Consider the following 23,687-nt stretch of genomic DNA (forward strand, 5'->3'; position numbering starts at 1 on the left):
ATCAAAAATTACAAAGACTAGGGGACACGATGACATTACAGGGAAATGCTTTTAAAGCCAATAGGAGGAAATATTTTTCACTCAAAGAATAGTTAAACTCTGGAACGCGTTGCTAGATTTTGTGGTAAGAGCGGATAGCGTCACTGGTTTTAAGAAAGCTTTGAACAATTTCCTAGAGGAAAAGTACATAGTCTGTTATTGAGACAGACATGGGGGAAGCCAGTGCTTAAGGCATAAGGGAGCGCTTCCTGTATCTCTCTGCTTGTTCACATTTGCTACTGCTCTGGTATTGTCTGAAAACACCCGGACTGCCTTCCCTGAGATGAAAGATTGCAACCCCTTCAAGCACCAAACAGTTCCAGATGGTTTATGGACCACTTGCTTTCCGATCAGGACCACTTTCCCTGGAGTGGGTGACCATAGCACGCCCCCCCCCCCCCAGCCAGACAGGCTGGTAATAGGCGTGAGGATCATCTATGTATTAATTCTGAGAGGCATGCCCCTCAATAAAGCATCTCCCTGGAGGTACCAAGGTAAGATGCGTTTTGCCCCTGAAGTCAGGGATGCTGCATCTGCAGGGAGTGGCAGTGCGGTGACCACCTGGAAAGAAGAAAGTCTTGGAGTGGCTGCATATGAGCTCTCACCCAGGGAATGACTTCCAGGGAGGCCGCCATCAAGCCCACCACCTGCAGGAAAAAGAGATTATGTCCTTATCTTGATAATATCTTTTCCAGTTGATAGGTATGTCATCCTAGACAAGCGGGTTATCTCCCCATAGCTGCAAGCCATATGCAGAAGGAATCCACTCCAGATTTTTCTGTGTCCCTCCTACTTCACTGTGAGCTCTACTGCCACCTGCAGTTAGTCCTTTCCAATGCTGATCTTTGGGCTGCCAGTCAGACCCGATAACTGACTGAACCCCCACCCCCACAGACCAATGGATGTCCTAAAAGAAGAGAGGCGGGAAAAATGCAGCCAGCACCCTGCGAGATACTGCTTAACTTCCTACGGATGCCCGACAGCCTGTGCTCAAAACCCTGCTAAACAATAGGTGAAGGATAGAAAGCAGGGATGGACCCGAGCTCCAAAAATACTTTTGCAGGCTGGCTAACAAGTACCACAAGGGATTGAGCCGTCAGCTGCAGACCTCAGTCTGCTTCTTCTCCATGCAGGCAGAGCTGACCTAGAAATAGGAAAGCTCCGAGCACCAAAACCGTTGGAAATTCTGTTTAAATCTTTTATTAATTTTCCAAAGTTAACAAAAATGCAGTACAGTATCTATGCAAACAACATTATTCATATATGCATTTATAATCAATCAAAATCCCCACAGCAAGATAAAAAAAACCCCACCCCACCCAACCAATACCTTGCAAGAGAATAAAACCATGGCATAAATATCCCTCTCCCACCCTCCCTCCCCCTGGGTGCAATATACCAACAGGATCAAAGGAAAAAACAAACAAATTACAACACATCCATAAAAGATATCAAAGGGCCCCAGATTAACTTAAATCTCTTAGTATGACCCATTATATCCGCATTCATTTTTTCAAATCTATAAGTTAAGCATAAATTTGCCCACCAAAAATTAAAGTTAAGGCATTGCAAATTGGAGGTAGGGACTTTGGATCATCTTTTATTCTACTTTTGGAACTCAATCTCGGATCAAATAAATAGTTTGTTTTTTTTTAAGTTTTTTTTATTGAATTTTTTTTCCATTTAACAACAAGTGTCATAAATTTTCATACAATTATCTTAACAATACACTTGATATTTTTATAATATATTTTATATATAACATTTCTTGTCTTATTTTTCTTATGGTTTTATATATCATATAATTGTAATTATTTTTCTTATAAAGTTATACAATATATATATTGTAATGATTTTATCAATTATTATTTAAATATGAACCTTTTCCCCCTCCCTTTATTACGTTATTTTCATGTAAGAATATCATCTATTATAATATTTTATTTATAATATATGATAAAGAGAATAATTCCCTCCCCTTAACCCCTCCCCCCCTCCTTCTTTATACTATTTTCTTATCATGGGAAAATGAAATTCAAATATTGCAATATTCTGTTAATGGTCCCCAAATTTTCTTGAACTTATTCATATATCCTTTTTGTGTTGCAAATGCATGTTCCATCTTATATATATGGCAAACTGAGTTCCACCAGAAATTATAGTTCAATCTGTCCCAATTTTTCCAATTACGTGTAATTTGCTGTATTGCTATTCCAGTCATTATAAATAAAAGTTTGTTGTTATTTGATGAGATTTGACTATGGGCTCTCATTGTAGTACCAAATAGAATTGTATCATATGTCAAGGCTACTGGATTTTCTAACATCCTATTTATTTGGGGCCAAATTGATTTCCAAAATGTTAATATGAATGGACAATAGAATAAAAGATGATCTAATGTCCCTGCTTCTAGATGACAATGCCAGCATCTATTAGACTTAGAGCTATCAATTCTATGTAAACGTGTAGGGGTCCATAGAGCTCTATGTAAAATAAAAAAACAAGTTTGTCTCATAGATGCTGACATTGTACATCTTATCCTCCAAGACCAAAGTCGTGGCCATTGAGATGCATTAATTTGATGCTTAATCTCAATGCTCCAAATATCTCTAAGACCATTTTTTTTTTTTTTATGTATAAATCCAGATATTAATTTATACCACATTGCGGCCTGGTGTCCCATGGAATCTATCTGAAAACATAAGAATTCCATACTATGATAATTATTAAGATTTTTCCATTCAGAGAACCCTGTCTGAATGGCCTGCTTCAATTGCAACCATCTGAAATATTGTGATTTATTTAAACCAAATTTATTTTGCAATTGTGAAAACTCAAGCAGTTTACCTTTATTTATTACATCTTCTAAAATACGAATTCCAGCCATCATCCAATGTTTCCAGATAATTTTAAAACCGCCAACTTTGATCTTTGGGTTAAGCCATATTGTTTGAGTCGTTGATTTAGTTATTGGAATAGGAGTTAGATTACTTATATATCTTATAGTTTTCCAAGTATCCATTAATATTTTATGATCTTTATATAACCTTGGCATTTGAATACTTATCACATGACTCAGACGTAAAGGAAACATTAATCTCCATTCTAACCAGAACCAATCTGGTATATGTTCAATGGGTTCTGGGAGGATCCAATACATACCATGACGCATAATATAGGCTTGATGGTACCTATAAAAATTTGGAAAATTTACCCCTCCCTCCTCAATTGGTCTTTGTAAAGATACTAGAGCAATTCTGGGGTTTTTTCCAAGCCAAATAAATTTTGTTAATATTTTATCCAATTTTTTGTAAAAAGACCCCTGGAAAAAAATTGGTATCATACCCATTTGATAACAAACTATTGGTAAAATCATCATTTTTACAGTTTGCACTCTCCCCCACCAAGATATGCACAAAGGATTCCATTGCTCACACATTTCTGACACTTTTTGTAATAAATTTTTTTCATTGATTATCATAGTTTCTTCTATAGTTTTTGTAATCCAAATTCCTAAGTATTTTAATCCTTCCTCTTTCCAAATAAAAGAAAATGAGTCAAATAAACTTTTTGTACAATGTACGTTGAGTGGAAGTACTTCTGATTTATTCCAGTTTATTTTATATCCTGAAAATTTTCCAAATCTTTCAATCAGTTCGAGTAGCTTTGGAATGGTTGTTTCCGGATTTCTCAAATAAAGTAATATATCATCCGCATATGCTGATAATTTATATTCTCTATCTGAATGTGGAATACCCTGTATCTCCTTTATCTGTTCTATAGCTAATAACAAGGGTTCTAAAACGATATCAAAAAGCAAAGGAGATAGTGGGCATCCTTGTCTAACCCCTCTTTGTAGAATAAATTTTTCTGAAAAATCATTATTAATATATAATCTAGCAACAGGGGAGTTATACAAATCCTTTATTATTTGTATAAAACCGGATCCTATACCAAACCATTCCATTGTCTGAAACATGAAGGACCATTCCACTCTATCAAAAGCTTTTTCCGCATCTAATGAAATAGAGAATGCTGGGTCATTGATGGATTTTGTCAAATATAACATGTGATGTGCCAATCTAGTATTATGAATTGTTTATTGGAAAACCATGTAGCGTTATCTTATGATACTGTGATATTTGGAATGTCTATGAGAAAAAAGAGTCAGATATCAGCGTGTAACAACAAACTTTTAATGATTTTGACTGGAGTTGCCATCCAACATATTACTAATAACTGGAAAGATCATAGTAGGCTTAATTTTAATTTTTGGTGGAATTCAGTATGTCACATATATAGAATGGAAATATCAACAGCGGTACAGAATGGAAATTATAAAAATTTTATTAAAATATGGGAGCCATTAACATCTTTCTGTCATGATTAGATGACATTTTTCTATTAATTACACACCATTCAGTATTGGGTGGGGGGAGGGTTTCAAATATATAATCTTATAATGAATAGAGGGATTTGAGGGAGTGTGGGGTGAGGGTTACATTTCTACTTATAAGTTATAATGATAAGATGTTCAAGTGCTCAGACTAATTGTGTTTATTATGAATATTTGTACACTTGATGAAAGTTTTAAAATGAATAAAGAATTATAAAAAAAAAAAAGTTAAGGCGATCCCAGTTCTTCCAGTTGAGCGTAATCATTTGTATGGCTACCCCGGTCATGATAAGGAAAAGCCGTCCTCTATATATGTCCAATGAGGGCTTCAGATGTAACATCATCCTACATATGACTGCCTCATATGTCAAAGGAATCGATGCCTCAAGTATAGCATTAATCTGTCCCCGTATCGACTTCCAGAACTTGAGTATTAAAGGACAATAGAACATAGATGATCCAGTGTCCCTATATCAAGATGACAATGCCAGCATCTATTAGACTTAGAACTATCTAACTTTTGTAAACGGAACAGGGGTCCAAAAAGTTCTATGCAATAAGAAAAACCATGTTTGAACCGTTGGAAATTCATTGAAAAACACCGAGTAAAATAAAGAGGGAGAGCAGAATAGAAACACTCCTTCAGGTTCACATACACAAGGAAAAAACTGTAGGTGGCAGTTGAGCTCCCACTGAAGTAGGAGGGTCACAGAAAAAATCTAGAGTGGATTCCTTCTGCAAAGCTCATGGTGATGTGGAAATTATCCGTTTGTACAGAATGACACACCTATTGCACTGTAACATAACATAACTTACTATCCTGGGCGTCCTTCAGCATCACTCCTGCACCATTTGGAAGGGAGGTGTGCTTATTAACTTACGCTATTGTGGAATCCCCTTTTAGCTGTGAAAATAGCTGTAAATAGTCCAGAGACTTAGGATAGACACTTCTAGAGAGCCTTCAACTGACAACCATTGGTTAGTGACCGAGGAGGTGATGTCTGTATTAGTGTTGCTCATAATAATAATAATAATTTTATTCTTATATACCGCCATACCAAAAAAAGTTCTAGGCTGAGAGGTGATGTATACAGTATATACAAGGTGCCCCAAAATCACTACCCACTTTTTTTTTCTATTTCATTCCAGGTATCATTCGGAGAGACTTGAGGTCATCAGCAAAAGAATAAGCCCCGTAACCTGTCACAGCTTGAGGAAAGAATACACACAGCCTGCAGCGAGGGAAAAGATGCTGCAAAACGTTGAAGAGGCTTATGTCCGAAGGTGGCTGAAAGTTATTGAAAATGGAGGCACCCATGTGGAGGTATACAACTAGTCTTCGAGGCATTGGAACGTGATGGCAAGCCTAGCAAGTAAAATTGCAACAACTCTTTTGTTGATGCTAAGAATAGGAATAAACTCAGTTTCTTGTGTAATTTTTAAGAATTTATTAAACGTGTGTATGACTTTTGGGACACCCTGCATATGTTTGCCATTTCAGAAACCTACACATATATGAAAATATGATGAAGGTTGTTGGGAGGGGGGGATAAACGTATCATTAGATTTTTATGTAGTAGATATCAAAGTGCTATTGTGTAATAATTTGTTGAAATATATTATTTTGTGCACTTATTGTCAAATTTGAAAATGAATAAAGAAGGAGAAAAAAAAAAAAAAAAGAAACCTACACATATATATTTCCCCATTCTGTCACTGAGCCTGATATCATTTACCAGAATCACTGTCGGGGATACAAAAAGCACTGAGGGAATAAGATGATCTCTTATATATCCAATAGAGAGCTACACAAAACGAGTACCTTGATATAACCTAGATGTCCCCAAGAACAGCTGTATTCCTGACGCGCATTTCCTTTCTGAAGTGGGGATGCACTTGTATATTTTAGCCCCACCCAAAACATGCCCAAATCACACTCCCTTTGCCTTATGCACATATATGATTGTCCCTGAGAAAACATAACCAAAGTCTAGTGTGAGTTGAACGTGCCATTACAGCTTTCTAATATCATGATTTAGATGTGTAAGTGATATATGTGGTCTAAATGCCAGTTTCTGAATGTCCAAATTGCAATAATGAATTGAAATAACCACCACTGTGTATTACAGGACCACACTGCTCATCTCACAATAATAATAATAACTTTATTCTTATATACCGCCAGACCATACCAGTTCTAGGCAGTTTACAACAAGAGAAACTGAAACAGTCAGCGAATTGTACAGAATCATAATAGAATATATGACAAACCAAATGAACAAAACAGTAAAAACAGTAAAAAAAACAAACAAAACTTGGTTACAAATCTATCAAATAATTGCGTTTTTACTAATTTTCTAAAAGAGTAGTAAGATGAAATACATGGAATAATTTTACCTACCAGTCATTTATTTTGGCTGCCTGAAAAGCAAGAGTTCTATCACGGAATCTCTTGAAACAACAAGATTTTATAGTAGGGTATGCAAATAGATGTACTCTGTGTGTGGATTTGTTTGAATACAGATACAGGCAAATTTGAACAGGACTCTAGCCTCCATTGGTAACCAGTGTAATTTTTGGTAGTTGGGACTGATGTGCTCCCATTTTTTCAAACAAAAAAATCAATTGTACAGCTGAATTTTGTACAACTCACAATCTTTTAAAAGTTTTCTTATAGGACCCAGATAAATTATGTTACAGTAGTCAAGAATACTTAAAATAGATAATTGGACTAACAAGCGGAACGATGCTGCATCAAAATATTTCTTGATAGTTTGGAGTTCACATGAGTTTCTATTGGATGGCCATGGAATAAAGGGAATGCTTAAGGAGGAAAAAGCCATAGCCGACAAACTGAATACTTTTTTGCGTCTGTATTTACAGAAGAGAATATACCGGAAGCTGGCAGGCTATACCTAGGAAACGAAGACAGGAAAGTGACTGGGTTGACAGTCAGTCTAGAAGAGGTATGCAGGCAGATTGACAGGCTTAAAAACGACAAATCCCCTGGACCGGATGGCATCCATCTGAGGGTAATCAAGGAACTGAAAGGGGTTATAGCTGAATTGCTTCAACAAATAACCAATCTGTCAATCAAATTGGGAAGGATCCCAGAAGACTGGAAAGTGGCGAATGTTACGCCGATCTTCAAGAAAGGTTCGAGGGGAGATCCGAGAACTACAGGCCGGTGAGTCTGACCTCGGCACCGGGAAAGATGGTAGTTGCGCTGATAAAGGACTGTATCGTTGACCACCTTGACGGACACAATCTGATGAGAACCAGCCAGCACAGCTTCAGCAAAGGAAGATCTTGCTTGATAAACTTGCTGCACTTTTTTGAGGGAGTTAACAAGTAGATAGATAAAGGTGATCTGGTCGACATTGTATATCTGGATTTTCAGAAGGCATTTGACAAGGTCCCGAATGAACGACTACTTTGAAAAATTGCGAGCCATGGGATTGAGGATGAAATACACATGTAGATCAAAAACTGGTTGGTGGAGAGAAAACAGAGAGTGGGGGTAAATGGACAATACTCAGACTGGAAAAGCATCACCAGTGGAGAACCTCAGAGTTCGGTGCTTGGTCCTGTGCTCTTCAAAATATTTATAAACGACCTGGAAATTGAAACAACGAGCGAGGTGATTAAATTTGCAGACGATACGAAGTTATTCAGAGTAGTGAAGATGCAGGAGGATTGCAAAGACCTGCAACAGGACATAAACATGCTCGAGAAAAGGGCCGCAACATGGCAAATGAAATTTAATGTGGACAAGTGTAAGGTGATGCATGTTGGTAACAAAAATCTTGTACACAAATACAGGATGTCTGGTGCAGTACTCGGAGAGACCCCCCAGGAAAGAGACTTGGGAGTAGTGGTCGACAAGTCGATGAAGCTGTTCGCGCAATCCGTGGTGGCAGCGAAAAGGGCTAACAGAATGCTGGGACTGATTAAGAAGGGGATCACGAACAGATCGGAGAAGGTTATTATGCCACTGTACCGGGCCATGGTGCCCACCTAGAATACTGCGTCCAGCATTGGTCACCGTACTTGAAGAAGGACACAGTAACTACTCGAAAGGGTATAGAGAAGAGTGACTAAAATGGTTAAGGGGCTGGAGGAGTTGTTGTACAGCGAGAGATTAGAGAAATTGGGCCTCTTCTCCCTTGAAAAGAGGACACAAAATTGTTCAAAGTTGTTAAATAACAAGAGGATTGTGAAAAATTGCAAGAGGACCTTGTGAGACTGGGTATCAAAATGGCAGATGATGTTTAATGTGAGCAAGTGCAAAGTGATGAATGTGGAAAGAGGATCCCGAACTATAGCTATGTGATGCAGGGTTCTATGTTAAGAATCACTGCCCAGGAAAAGGATCTAGGTGTCATCACTGAGGATACATTGAAACCCTCAGTTCTACAGCATTGTGGTGGCAGCTAAGAAAGCAATTAGAATGTTAGGAATTATCAGGAAAGGAATGGAAAACAAAGATGAAAATGTTATAATGCCCTTGTACCAATCTGTATGGCCACACCTCAAATACTGTGTGAAATTCTGATCACTATATCACAAAAAAGGTGTAGCGGAATTAGAAAAGATACAGAGAAGGGTGATAAGAATGATAAAAAGGATGGGACGACATTCCTTTGAGGAAAGGATAAAGTGGCTAGGGCAACTTGGAGAAGAGACAGCTCAGGAGTGATATGATTGAGTTCTATAAAATACTGAGTGGAGTGGAAAGTGAATCGCTCATTACTCTTTCCAAACGTACTAGGATTGGGGGCATATGATGAAGCTACTAAGTAGCAGCTTTAAAACAAACCATAGAAAATATTTCTTCACACAATATGTAGTTTAACTCTGGAATTCGTTTCTGGAGTTAGCTTAACAGGATTTTAAAAAACTTTAGATAATTTCCTAAAAGAGAGTCCATAGGTCATTATTGAGATGTCTTGGGGAAATCCTACTGCTTATTCCTTGGATAAGCAGCATTAAATCTGTTTTACTGCTTGGAATCTAGTTAGTTACTTGGGATCTGGGTTGGCCACTGTTGAAAACAGGACACTGGGCTTAATGGACCTTTGGTTTGTTCCGGTATATTCTTATGACCCCTGATTAAATACTAACAAAAATCCAAAGTGGGAGCAGTGGTATAGCTGTAAGCACACACCAATATATCGAAAAAACACTGCTAACAATTATTGGGGGGAGCAGCCACATTCAAACAAAAAAATTTTAAATCATAAAAAATCTATAAATAAATTGTGGGCTGCAAGGTACCCAAAGGAACCTGTATCATCACTGGAATGAAAAAAACTCCGCAACAAAAATATAATACAATCATTCAAAAATAGAGAAAATTCATCAGTGGAGTTTTTTCATTCCAGTGATGATACAGGTTCCTTTGGGTACCTTGCAGCCCAGGAACCACTGCATTGAGGTTTGTTTTTCTCCATAATTTATTATTTTTTATGATTTAAAATTATTTTGTTTGAATGATTGGAGCTGCTTCCCCAATACTTGTTAGCAGTGTTTTTTTTTAATATATTGGTGTGTGCTTATGACCCCTGAGACAGGAGGCTGGAAATTCATTGGTCCACCCCCTACTTTTGATCTCACCACTAGATCACTTCGCGGACAAATGTGTCAGGGGTGGAGGCAGGGTCTGGTTTTGTAGTGGATGGGGCCTGTTGTAGTGGGTGGGGGTGGGGTCCTATGTTTTGATCTGTGGAGGGGGATTGGACTTGAAAGGCTGATCTCGGGGGAAAGAAGTGATCACAACAAGGGGGTGAGGTACACCACTGTGGCTTTTCTTACTGCGACCTTACTACCAGACTGTTGATAGCGGGGCTGCACTCAATGCCACCATTTAATGTGGCGTTAAGTGTAGCTATGCTATTGGCAGTTGTCACAACTAGCACACAGTACTGATGTGAATGTTAGCTGTCACTGCTGGTCACTTTTCTGCTCTGCCCCTGGCATGCTGTGGTAAGCAGCTAGCATGGTGTTTTTTGCTGCACTGGCTATTTTAATATATGTTAACTGCTAGCATGGGTATATGCTAATGACTAATACATAATAGAACCCATGATAGCTGCTTAATGCAGTTTAGTAAACATGCCCCCGTGTTTTTTTGTCTATCATGAATGGATGGACCATTTCGGTCTTTATCTGCCATCATTTATTATATGTCATGAATGATGCAAAAAGCCAACATTCCCTGCCTCCTTACTTGAGTTTAGAGCATGCTTCTCCCTCAGGACTCACCGAGTCAGAGCTGTTGTCCTCTGGTGGCTGCTTTTTTTGGGAAGATATGGGAGCAGGCTGGCTGATAACTACCCTCTGGGATGGTTCTCGCTGACAAGCAGCTGTTTGCTCTGTGGCTCCCCTGTTATCACACAGGCTGTAGGGATGAACCCGCATGTCCTCAGGGCTCTCGTCTTCAGAGTCTGTGGTGAGTGGTGAATCTAAATCCAGGCCAGCCAAGAGGAGAACAATGTTTTTAAAATGGCATTTGTTATTTAACAGCCACACCAAAGTCTAATTGCTAGTACTGCTTTAATTGCCCCACAAATAGAAGGTACTATCCCTGAACATTCCAATGCTAGAGGTATTGGTTTGTGCCAAGTCATTTGAAATGACAATTATTTAAAAATAAACAATGACTAGGATAATTCAATACTGACATTCAAACAATTTGACTGGCTGTACAATCTTCATTAGGAAAGAGTGGCCTAGTGGTTAGAGCTAAAGCCTCAGCACCCTGAGGTTGTGGGTTCAAGCCCCATGCTGCTCTTTGTGACACTGGGCAAGTCACTTAATCCTCCATTGCCCTAAGTATGTTAGATAGATTATAAGCCAGCCAGGACAGATAGGGAAAAATGCCTGAGTACCTGCAAGTAAACTGCTTAAACAACCTCTATTATAATCATACAAGTGGAACGAGGATAGACGATATTGGTGCATATATGGCTGATCGCCTGTAGGATACTGCTCCTTAACCAAATCAGTTTTTGCTGTAGCTCTTTTTAGTTCTCTATTCTTCAAAGCAGTCGAGTATACAAATTTTTAGAATGACCACAAACCAGTCTGTTAAGAGATGGGTGAACTCTAGCTTGTACCCTCCCCGAATATCTCCAGCACCCAGCAGTCTGACGAGATCTGCTCCAAGACCTCTGTATACATCAAAAGCCTGCTTTCTACCCTCAGGAGGAAGACTTCAACCCTGGCGTAATTCTTGGAGGTTAAAGAGGGATGAGGACCAGAGGCTTGACTTTGCCTAGGTCCTGTGAATCTCTGTCTTGATCCCTGATAAGATCTCCAAGATGAAGCTCCTCCTGAGTACTGTCAAAAGCGCCTGGAATTACAAAAAGTAGACTGCCAAGAACCTCTAGAGCAGGGGTCTCAAAGTCCCTCCTTGAGGGCCGCAATCCAGTCAGGTTTTCAGGATTTCCCCAATGAATATGCATGAGATCTATGTGCATGCATATTCATTGAGGAAATCCTGAAAACCCGACTGGATTGCGGCCCTCAAGGAGGGACTTTGAGATCCCTGCTCTAGAGGATTATGGTTTGCTGTCCAGAAGAGATTTTGAAAGTGATCTGCCACACTGGCTATCAGATTGTTCAGACTCTTTCCGAACAACATTTGTTCCTTGAAAGGGAGTCTGCTGAGAGTAGCTTGGAGGTGGAATCTCCTGCCCATTGCCTGATCCAGAGCATTCTGCGAGCTGAAGTGGAATAAGCTAAGATTGCTCATGACTCTGATGTCATCAGCTACATAATCCATCCCTGCTAGCATAAGCTGGGGCAAAGGCTCGTATTTTGCCAGGGTGAGCCCATGCATCTTGGTATGACAAGCATGTGCCACAAAGGAAGCTGCTGTAGCTACTTTGATCTGCCTTTATAGGATAATGTTTACTCTGCGATCCTGCATATCCTTTAATACTATGCCTCTCTCACATGGCAGGGACATGCCCTTGGTTACCTGAGCAATCAAAGAATCCATCTTAGGCTGATAAAGGACCGCATCATTGATCACCTTAACGGACATAATCTGATGAGGACCAGCCAGCACGGCTTCAGTAAAGGAAGATCTTGCTTGACGAACTTACTGCACTTCTTCGAGGGAGTAAACAGGCAGATAGACAAAGGTGTCCCGGTCGACATTGTATATCTGGATTTTCAGAAGGCGTTCAACAAGATTCCGCATGAACGACTACTTTGAAAAATTGCGAACCATGGAATTGAGGGTGAAATACTCACATGGATTAAAAATTGGTTGGTGGATAGGAAACAGAGAGTGGGGGGTAAATGGACAATACCTGGACTGGAAAAGCGTCACGAGTGGAGTGCCGCAGGGTTCGGTGCTGGGACCCGTGCTCTTCAACATATTTATAAACAACCTGGAAATTGGTACGACAAGCGAGGTGATTAAATTTGCAGACGATACGAAGTTATTCAGAGTAGTGAACACACAGAAGGATTGCGAAGACCTGCAACGTGACATAAACATGCTCGAGAAATGGGCTGCAACATGGCACATGAGGTTTAACGTGGATAAGTGTAAGGTGATGCATGTCGGTAACAAAAATCTTATACAAGAATACAGGATGTCTGGTGCGGTACTTGGAGAGTCCCCCCAGGAAAGAGACTTGGGAGTAATGGTAGACAAGTCAATGAAGCAATGTGTGGCGGCGGCGAAAAGGGCGAACAGAATGCTAGGAATTATTAAGAAGGGGATCACAAACAGATTGGAGAAGGTTATCATGCTGCTGTATCGGGCCATGGTATGCCCCCACCTGGAATACTGCTTCCAGCACTGGTTGCTGTATATGAAGAAGGACATAGTACTACTCGAAAGGGTCCAGAGAAGAGTGACTAAAATGGTTAAGGGGCTGGAGGAGTTGCCGTACATTGAGAGATTAGAGAAACTGGGCCTCTTCTCTCTTGAAAAGAGGAGACTGAGAGGGGACATTAAAGAAACATTCAAGATAATGAAGGGAATAGACTTAGTAAATAAAGACAGGTTGTTCATCCTCTCCAAGGTAGAGAGACTGAGAGGGCACTCTCTAAAGTTAAAAGGAGATAGATTCCGTACAAAGGTAAGGAAGTTTTTCTTCACCCAGAGTGGTAGAAATCTGGAACGCTCTTCCGGAGGCTGTTATAGAGGAAAACACCCTCCAGGAATTCAAGACAAAGTTAGACAAGTTCCTGCTGAGCCAGAATGTATGCAGATAAGGCTAGACTCAATTAGGGCACTGGTCTTTGACCTAAGAGTTGGCAGCAGAAGGGAGTAAGGCTCCAGTGTACATGTATAATCTATAACTTGTTAACTGCCTTTGTTTCATTGTGGAAAATGTAAGGGCAAGACTGAAAACCACTTATGAGGTCACTGTTAGATGCCAACCGTATAAGTATTTTTAATTTGCCAACCCATTAAACAGATAACGAGTTGGTGATACACGTTGCTATATGATCAAAATGTATCTGGTCAGAATGGAGCAGGATTAAAGGCGGTCTGAAGGCAGGGCCATAAGCTATATGTAGAGCAATGAAATCTATATGAACCCCTTAACATGGATTCAAGGTTCAAATATAGCAAAAAATAATTACAGGTTATATATCTCAGGTTCTGTTTCTGCAACTCAAAGTTTAAACTAACCTGAGGCCAATGCTATGGCAATGGCATTCCCCTCACTTGCTGCTGCCTCAGTCCATTTCTCATCTGCCACCTTCTCCAGCCTTTCTTCCAACTTCTTCATATAGTCCTGCAGAACCTAAATGAGAGGAGGATGAGGGAAACGTATCATCCCACGAACAGAAAATGGAGGAAAATGGGGAAGGAGTTTTGAGGTTTCTTAGCTTACTTGTTTTTCCTCTTGAAAGTGCTCCTTTTCCATTTGAGAGACCTTCAAAGCTGAGCGAAGCTCTTTCAGCTCCCGCCGGCCTTCCGATAACTGGACCTGGATGTGCAGAGGAGAGGGAGTGAGTGAAGGCATCATTTTTATTTGCCATATTTAAAATTGGGTTGCTAGGTATTTGGAATACATAGGAAAGGGCTAAATGCAGTAATTGGATTGAAGACAAAGTTTTATTTTATTTTTCTTTCCAGCTTATGATTTATCTTTAATCTTATCTATTGTTTTGCCTTTTGTCTATGTTTTGTTCTATTTCTATCATTTAAATTTCTCCAGAATTCTACTGTTCAACGGCTCCCCCTTCTGCTTCTATTCCTTTCTCTCCTCTCTTCTACCTTCCAAAGTATTTAGATCAATGCTGTCTTGTTAAAATGTTTATTTTATTTTTATTTTTCCTCTAACTCTACTTTTCACTTCTCTATTACCCTCCAGGTACTTTAGTTAGATTGTGAGCCTTCGGGACAGTAAGGGAATTTTTCAAGTACCTTTCTTATTTCTAATCTTAATGTATATTTTCTGTAAACCGCTTAGAACCTAACGGATGTAGCGGTATATAAGAAATAAATTACATTACATTACATTAATATAACTGGCTATGTAGAAAGGCCAAAGATCTTCTGAATCCAACTTCCTTTTGCTTCCCTATCTCTTTCTCACCATATGGTGAAAGTCAGTTCTGCAGTATTCCCTATGCATAAGGTTTATATGCATACAATGGAAATAGTACATGCAAATCAATCTCATGCATATTCATTGTGGAAACCTTGAAAACCTGATTGGGTTATATGGCCCTTGAGAACCATGGTCGTTGTCCCCTGCTCTAAACAGTCTGGTTCTCAGAATAGCCACAACAGGGGTTATTCTCTAACAGGATACCTATGCAGCACTTATTCTACAAAAGAAAGTAGGCACCTATTTTTCTTTACATAATGCTAGTGCATCTATAATTTAGGGTATATAAGAATAGCCATACTGGGTCAGACCAATGGTCCATCTAACCCAGTTTCCTGTTTCCAACAGTGGTCAATCCAGATCACAATACCTGGCAGAAACCCAAATGGTAGAACATTCCATGCTACCGATCCAGGGCAGGCAGTGGTTTGCCTCAATAGACTATGGACTGTTCCTCCAGGGACTTGTCCAAACCATTCTTAAACCCAGCTATGCTAAACGCTATTACCACATCCTTTGGCAAAGAGTTCCAGAGCGTAACTATTCTTTTGAGTGAAAAAATATTTCCTCCAATTTGTTTTAAAAGTATTTGGATATAATTTGGTTATTGCACTTTTTGAAAGGGTGAAAATTCGATCCACTCCTACCTGTTCTACACCACTCAGGATTTTGTAAATCTCAATCATATCCCCTCTCAGTCATCTCTTTTCCAAGTTGAAGAGCTCCAACCTCTTTAGACTCTCCTCATACGAGAGGAGTTCTATCCCCTTAATCATTTTGGTCACTCATCTTTGAACCTTTACTAATTCCGCTATAATCTTTTTCACTTGTCAGTATGTCTTCCAGGTTCACTGAGATTTCTATCAGTTAACCATTTCCGGTTCAGGTAGATCTCTTACATCTTCTTCAGTAAAGACCGAAGCAAAGAATTCATTCAGTCTTCTCTTTGATAGTCCAATGGTCCCACAGATTCTTTCACAGGTTTTCTGACTCTGATGTATCTAAAAAGTTGTTACTATGAGTTTCTGCCTCTTTGACAAGTTTCTCTTCATATTCTCTTTTAGCCTTCTTTATCAGTGCTTTGCATCTAACTTGTCGATTTTTATATTGCTTCTTATTTTCTTTTAGCCTTCTTTATCAGTGCTTTGCATCTAACTTGTCGATTTTTATATTGCTTCTTATTTTCTTTTAGCCTTCTTTATCAGTGCTTTGCATCTAACTTGTCGATTTTTATATTGCTTCTTATTTTCTTCATTTGGATCCTTTTTCCATTCTTTAAAGGATGTTCTTTTGGCTCTAATAGCCTCTTTCACTTCACCTTTTAACAATGCTAGCTCTCATTTTCTTCTCTTTCTACCTTTGTTATTAAGTTGAATACATCTGGTCTGGGTTTCTACATCATCCATATCTGATTTAAAGTCCTAACCTTTGACACCAATTCTTTAACTTTGTTTTAACCATTTTCCTCATTGTATCTTAACTCAGCTTTTGAAAATTAAATGCTGCTCCAGTAGATTTCTTTAGTGACTTCACTCCAGATATCAGTACAAATCTGATCATGTTATGATCACCGTTTCCTAATGGATCCAATACTATTACCTCCTGTACTATGATCTGTATTTTGCTAAGGACCAAATTTAAAACAGTTCCCTCTCTTGTCGGTTCCTGGACAAGTTGCTCCAAGAAGAGTCATATTTTGTCTAGGAATTTTACCTCCCTGGCACAACCTGATATAACATTTACCCAATTAATATTGCGGTAAATTGAAATCACCCCTTATTATACTGTTGCCCAATTTGCCAACATTCCTAATCTCTGTAAACATTTCTTCCATCCACCTGCTCATTCTGTCCTGTGGGATGGTAGTACAATCCTACTTGTATTCCTTCCCTTCACACATGTAATTTCTATCCATAAGGATTCCACACTACTACCTGTGTCATGCAGAAAGTATATTTTGTTTGATTCCATGCTCTCTTTATCATATGAGGTCTGACAATTAAGTTCATGAACTCATTGCTGAATATCACTATGGTCACCTTTGAAGTAATCCCCTTGTGAAGTTAAGCACCGACACCAGTGCCTGGTCCACCCTTCAAAGCAATTTTTGAACTCTTTTTCTGGAATGCCCTTCAGAGCTGTTGTCGTATTACCTTTGATGTCCTGAATGTCATCAAAATGTCTTGCTTACAATATTTCCTTTATCTCCGGGTAAAGAAAAAAAGTCATTGGGGCCTAGATCAGGTGAATAGGGAGGGTGTTCCAATACAGTTATTTGTTTACTGGCTAAAAACTCCCTCACTGACAGTGCCATGTGAGCTGGTACATTGTCGTGATGCAAGAGCCATGAGTTGTTGGCAAAAAGTTCAGGTTGTTGTTTTCGTCTAACTTTATCACGCAGCCTTTTCAGCACTTCCAAATAATAAACTTGGTTACCTGTTTGTCCAGTTGGTACAAATTCATAATTAATAATCCCTCTGATATTAAAAAAAAAAAAGGTTAGCAACATAATTTTGACTCGATTTGGACTGAAAACTTTTTTGGTTGTGAATTGGCTGACTTCCATTGCACACTTTGATGCTTTGTTTCAGGGTAGTATTGGTACACCCATGTTTCATCACCAGTGATAAAACGGCCCAAAATATTGTCTTGCCTCTCCAAAAGATCATAGCAAACCTCAATTCTCCTTTGCTTTTGTTCATCGGTGAGCTCCTTTGAGACCATTTTTGCACACCTTTCTCATGTTAAGATTTTCCTGTTTCACTATCGATGCTTACTTTGTCTGCTATGCTTCTCACAGCCAGCCAACCATTTTGACGCTGCCACTCCTGCTTTAGAGGGTGAGGGTCAGTCGGGAAGTGCTGGTGTCCGGCTTCCCCCCTAGCCTCCTGGGCCGGATTAAAGGGTAGGCCCGAGGAGTTCACATCACATTGTGCTCGGGTTAGGAGGCTGCAGTGGTGGTTCTGTGTACATACATCTTCCCTGCCTCGGCAGACAATGCTCCTGTTGGTGCTTTCCTGCACCATGGCTCATCTGTTTGCGGCCCGCCCGCTGGCTCCATTTAATTCCATTCGCTGCAATTGCTCCAAAAGAGCCAGGCGCGTGCAACGATTGCACGCTGCCAGCCCATAAGTCTTCTCTCCGTCAGAATTGACGTCGGGGGGAAGGCTTATGGACTGGCGGGTGCAATCGCTGCACACGCCTGGCCCTTTTGGAGTTGGGGCAGCAGCGGGGAGGGGGTGTGTTAAATGGAGACGGAAAGCAGCGGTGAGCAGTGGCGGTGGGCATGGGGTGAGTAGTGGGAGGCAGAATCGGTGGCGGGTCAGCTTAGGGGAAGGAAGGCAAGCTTCGGGGGGAGGATTCTGTGTGGATCCTGCAGCTCTTGCCATGAGACTGGACCCACAAGTGCACAGCATTTCTTCTACTGCCATCAGACTGCTGCACGATAAAAAAAAAAAAGAAGAGAGAGATCAAGTATAGGCAGCCTCAATCAGCCTGAGAGGAGAGCTGAGGGGAAGGAGGCAAGGAGTGAAGAGCCAATAGGAATAGGCTATAAAGGAGTGAAAAAGTACTGAACGAAGGATGGGAATGAGAAAGGAGACAGGAAGAGAAATATAGGGTTGGAAAGATGATAAAGAGTATTTGGAGAGAGGGATGGAGTGAGCAGAGAAAAATGTCTGGTGGGAGAAAGGGAAAGCAAGAGAACAGTGAAGAGGAGAAGTAGAAAAGCAAGAAGGGGAAAAGAAGGAAATAAGAAAATGGGTACATGTGGGAGGGGCAGGGCATAGTGGGGTACCCTGGGTAGGGGGTGCAGGCCTTCAAGGGGGGACAGACCTTCAGGAATGGGGGGACAGGCCTTCAGGGGAGATGGAAGTTTTGGGGGGGGTTTCAAAGAGATGTGCTTATGTTGGATTTTGGGGAGAAGAAATAATCGGTCTAAAAACAGAGGAGAGGGAGAGAGATGGTGGACAATGGGATTTAGGGAGGGAACGAACAGAAAGGGAGAGACGGACACAAGGAATGGTATGGAGGGATAGAGATACTGGATAGGAGGGTACTTGGGAAAAGAAAGGGAGAGATGCTAGATGAAAGGGTAGTTGAGAATAGGTGGATCTGTGGATGGAGATGAAAAAAAGGAAAGATGCCAGACCTCCAGGGGAGGGAAGGGAAATGGAAGGGGAGGACAGAGATAGAAGATTGATGGTTAGCACTGAGAAAGAAGAAAGAAGGAGATCCTGGCAAGCAAGTTATCAGAAGACAACCAGAGCCTGGGACCAACAAGATTTGAATAATGACCGAACAACAAAAGGTAGAAAAAAATAATTTTATTTTCTGTTTTGTGATTACAATATGTCAGATTTGAAAAATGTATCCTGCCAGAGTTGGTGTTAGACCTCAAACGTGAGCTAGGAATTAATAGAGATAGGAAAAGTCTTTTTTGTTTGTTTACACTACAGCGCCAGTGTGGTTAGGAGAAGGCAAAGGGGGTGAAGAGGCTATTAAATAAATCCACCAGGATGTTTGATAAAAACACCCAATTGGGCAGGAAAATTGAATCGGAAAATCGATTCAATGGGCTGAATCGAATCAAAATTTTTTTTTCCTGAATCGGGCAGCACTAAAGTGTACACATACCTGCATAAGAACATTAAGAATAGCCTTACTGGGTCAGACTAATGGTCCATGTACCCTAGTAGCTCGTACTCATTGTGGCCAATCAAGGTCACCAATACCTGGCCAAAACCCAGAGTAGCAACATTTCATGCCACCGATCCAAGGCAAGCAGTGGCTTCCCTCATGTCTGTCTCAATAACTATGGACTTTTCCTCCAGGATATTGTGCAAACCTTTCTTAAAACCAACTACGCTATCTGTTCATACCACAACCTCTGGCTATGCATTCTAGAGCTTAACTATTCTCTGAGTGAAAAAATATTTTCTCCTATTGATTTTAAAAGTATTTCCCTTTAACTTTATTAAGTGTCCCCTAGTCTTTGTAATTTTTGACAGAGTGAAAAATCAATCCACTTGTACCCGTTCTACTCCACTCAGGATTTTGTAGACTTCAATCATATCTCCCCTCAGCCATCTCTTTTCCAAGCTGAAGAGCCCTAACCTTTAGTCTTTCCTCATATGAGAGGAATTATGTCCGCTTTATCATCTTGGTCACTCTTATTTGAACCTTTTCTACTGCAGCTATATCTTTCTTGAGATAAGGAGACTAGAATTGAACGCAATACTCCAGGTAAGGTCATATCATGGAGCAATACAGAGGCATTATAACATTTAGTCCTTTTAACCATCCCTTTTTTAATAATTCCTAGCATCTTGGGGTTTTTTTTGGCCGCAGCCACACGTTGGGTGGAAGGTTTCATCGTATTATCTACAATGGCACCCATATCCTTTACTTAGTTGCTAACCTTCAAGGTGGACCCTAGCATCCTGTAACTGTGATTCGGGATATTCTTCCCAATGTGAATCACTTTGCATTTGTCCACATTAAATTTCATCTGCAACTTGGATGCCCAATCTTCCAATTTCCTAAGGTCTGCCTGCAATTTTTCACAATCTGCATGCGTTTACTTTGAACAGTTCAGTGTCATCTGCAAATTTAATCACCTCACTTGTCGTTCCAATTTCCATACTTATTTACCACATAAATGTTAGTGCCTTATTTATAGAATTGCTCTCAAATGTTTATTAAATTAATAACATAGATTTGCATGTGTTGCCTCACTTGAATCTCATACATATTCATTGTAGCTATTCTGAAAACTAGACTGATAAGGGGATACTCTAGAGCCAGCTTCAGAAACACTAGTTTAGAGTAAGCTGAAAATCTCCTGTACATGTGTAGCAAAGTGGACAGCAGTGAAAAATCCTTACCAACCCTAAATATGATAATGGTCTTGGACTGACACATTTCTCCAAGACTAACTATATCATCATCCCCACCATAATTGCTTATTTCCTACAAAAAAGGGGGAATTATTCACTCTGACACTCATTAAATTATCGTTGTATATACTACAAGCTGAATATCTTCAAATATATAACCACACCAAATTGATATTCAAAATAATTATACTGTCAAAAAACAAGTATAGTACTCTTTTCACTTTATATAAACGGTAAAAGACCTCAGTGTTTCTCAGAATTGAGAAACTAACTATGCCAGTAAAGATACTGTCATAGAGAAATACATCCTTGGTCTTGTTTTCTACCGTTTATTTTTTAGATTTTCACTTAAACTTTTTTACCTATTTATTATCATGTGTTTTTAAAAGGATCTTATAAGTTTCTTAGAAAAGTGAGCACTTATCTTGATTTTAACAGTGCAAAATCACCGCAGGAGTCATTCAAAGGTTCTAATGCGGTAACATGAATAATTCCGCTTCAAGCTGATTCGATTCACATAGTTCAGCTTGAAGCGGAATTATTCATGTTACCGCATTAGAACCTTTGAATGACTCCTGCGGTGATTTTGCACTGTTAAAATCAAGATAAGTGCTCACTTTTCTAAGAAACTTATAAGATCCTTTTAAAAACACATGATAATAAATAGGTAAAAAAGTTTAAGTGAAAATTTAAAAAATAAACGGTAGAAAACAAGACCAAGGATGTATTTCTCTATGACAGTATCTTTACTGGCATAGTTAGTTTCTCAATTCTGAGAAACACTGAGGTCTTTTACCGTTTATATAAAGTGAAAAGAGTACTATACTTGTTTTTTGACAGTATAATTATTTTGAATATCAATTTGGTGTGGTTACTCATTAAATTATGACATTTTCATTGAGCTTTCTTCAGAGTTGAACTATATTTGCATTGAAGACATTAATGTCCACAACTAGTTACGAACTGCAGAGAACAAAGTTCCTTGTTTCAAATAGTCACCTGTTTCTCTCATCTTGTGGTCATTGTAAAGATTCTTCCAGTGCCACACTAGGAGTACAACTGTTGTGGCCAGAAGCAAGTGCAGAAAGCAAAAGCAGCTAGAACTGGGGCTAATATGTGGCCGTGTTCATTCTAACCAGCTCAAAAGTTGGTGTAAATTTATGTGGCTAAAATACTGCATGTAGGAATCTGCTTAACATGTGTGTGTACTTTGTGACTCTGCGACTTCTCTGTCCAAACTCCTCCTCAGATCATGCCTATCCCTTCTTGTCATCATGCATACTTTTACAAGTGGGGTAAGTTTATACAGGGTCTTTTGCGCAGGTGAAAGGAAATTTTAGAACTGGCCACATAACTGGACATGATCAGTGTACATGTAAATAGCAGAAATTTTAGAAAAGAAACAGTGCATAGATATTTTCACTTCTAGAAAAAAAAAACACAACAAAGGTGACCAATGGTGTTCAGACTGTTTTTATTGTTATTGACTCGACATGATCGTGTTTTGGCCCACAAGGGGCCTCCTCAGGAGTCTACAGTAAAATATATATATATATATATATATATATAATCATACCAACTTCCTCATAGAAAACTGAAAGAACATAAATAAGACATTTAACAAAACATAAATATCGTATATAGTCAATAATATACACAATGCTCACAATAAGCACAGTTACTTACAGTAACAGGTGTTATCCAGGGACAGCAGGCAGATATTCTCCACATGTGGGTGACGACATCCATGGAGCCCCATCGCGGACAGCTTTTCAAGCAAACTTGATTGAAGATCTTAAAGTTTGCTATTGCTGCACCACGCATGCATGTGCCTTCCCACTCAGCTAGGGGCGCGTCTCCTCAACGTGGTCCTCAGTTCAGATAGCTAGCAAAGAAGCCAACCCGGGGAGGTGGGAGGGTTGTGAGAATATCTGCCTGCTGTCCCTGGATAACACCTGTTACGGTAAGTAACTGTGTTTTATCCCAGGACAAGCAGGCAGCATATTCTCCACATGTGGGTGACCTCCAAGCTAACCAGGATGGGACGGAGGAATAGTTGGCAAGTTAGGAGAACAGATTACGTAAACCCAACTGGCCGCAAACCTAGACCATTTCTAGGAGTAGCATTGCCTAGTGGAACTCTTCTGAGAGGCCTCGAGAAAATCCCTCACCAACTGAGAAAACCCGAAAGAGGGAGTCAGGTGGAAAGGAACCCTGACTCTGAGACAGCAGAGAAGGAAATACAGACAGAAGCAGAGGCTCCCTGACTCTGAGTCAGAGGACAAGGGAGAACCACGGCTGCCTGGGCCACCGAGGAGCTATCAAGATCATGGTGGCATGGGCTGATTTGAGCTGTACGAGTCTTCAGAATCAGAGGAAAAGGAGGGAACGCATAGAGGAACTGGCCCGTCTAATCCAGAAGGAAAGCATCCATCTCGAGACGATCCGGGGAGTAAATTCTGGAGCAGAAGCGAGGCAACTTGTGGTTGATGGGCGAGGCGAACAGATCTATCTGAGGCGTCCCCCATCGAGCAAACATCTGACGCAGAGTGGAGGCATGGAGCGACCATTCGTGCGGCTGGAGAAGGCAGCTTAACCTGTCCGACAGGCAGTTTTGCTCGCCCTGGATGTAGACCGCTCAAAAAAAGATGTTGTGGCGTATCACCCACTCCCAGTGTAATTCAAAACCTGTTTGCCATCTTCGAATTTTGGTACAGGCGCCTGCCAAACTTGTCCATAGACCGGCCTTGCCGGCCCAGCGGGACA

The 23,687-nt window shown here is 40.1% G+C and overlaps 1 protein-coding gene across 7 annotated transcripts in view; it reads right to left on the reverse strand.

Moving 5' to 3' along the window:
* The window catches only part of CALCOCO1 (calcium binding and coiled-coil domain 1), a 161,793-nt gene that overhangs the window by 44,403 nt on the left and 93,703 nt on the right, over positions 1-23,687 (reverse strand). For all 7 annotated transcript variants that reach the window (XM_033939646.1, XM_033939650.1, XM_033939645.1 and 4 more), the window contains 3 exons: positions 14,302-14,397; positions 14,097-14,211; positions 10,700-10,899 (listed from right to left, as the gene is read on the reverse strand). In XM_033939646.1, the coding sequence (XP_033795537.1) occupies positions 10,700-10,899; positions 14,097-14,211; positions 14,302-14,397 (411 nt within the window). The remainder of the gene's footprint in view (positions 1-10,699; positions 10,900-14,096; positions 14,212-14,301; positions 14,398-23,687) is intronic.

Source organism: Geotrypetes seraphini, chromosome 3 (genome assembly GCF_902459505.1).
Source record: "Geotrypetes seraphini chromosome 3, aGeoSer1.1, whole genome shotgun sequence".
Lineage (NCBI taxonomy): Eukaryota > Metazoa > Chordata > Amphibia > Gymnophiona > Dermophiidae > Geotrypetes > Geotrypetes seraphini.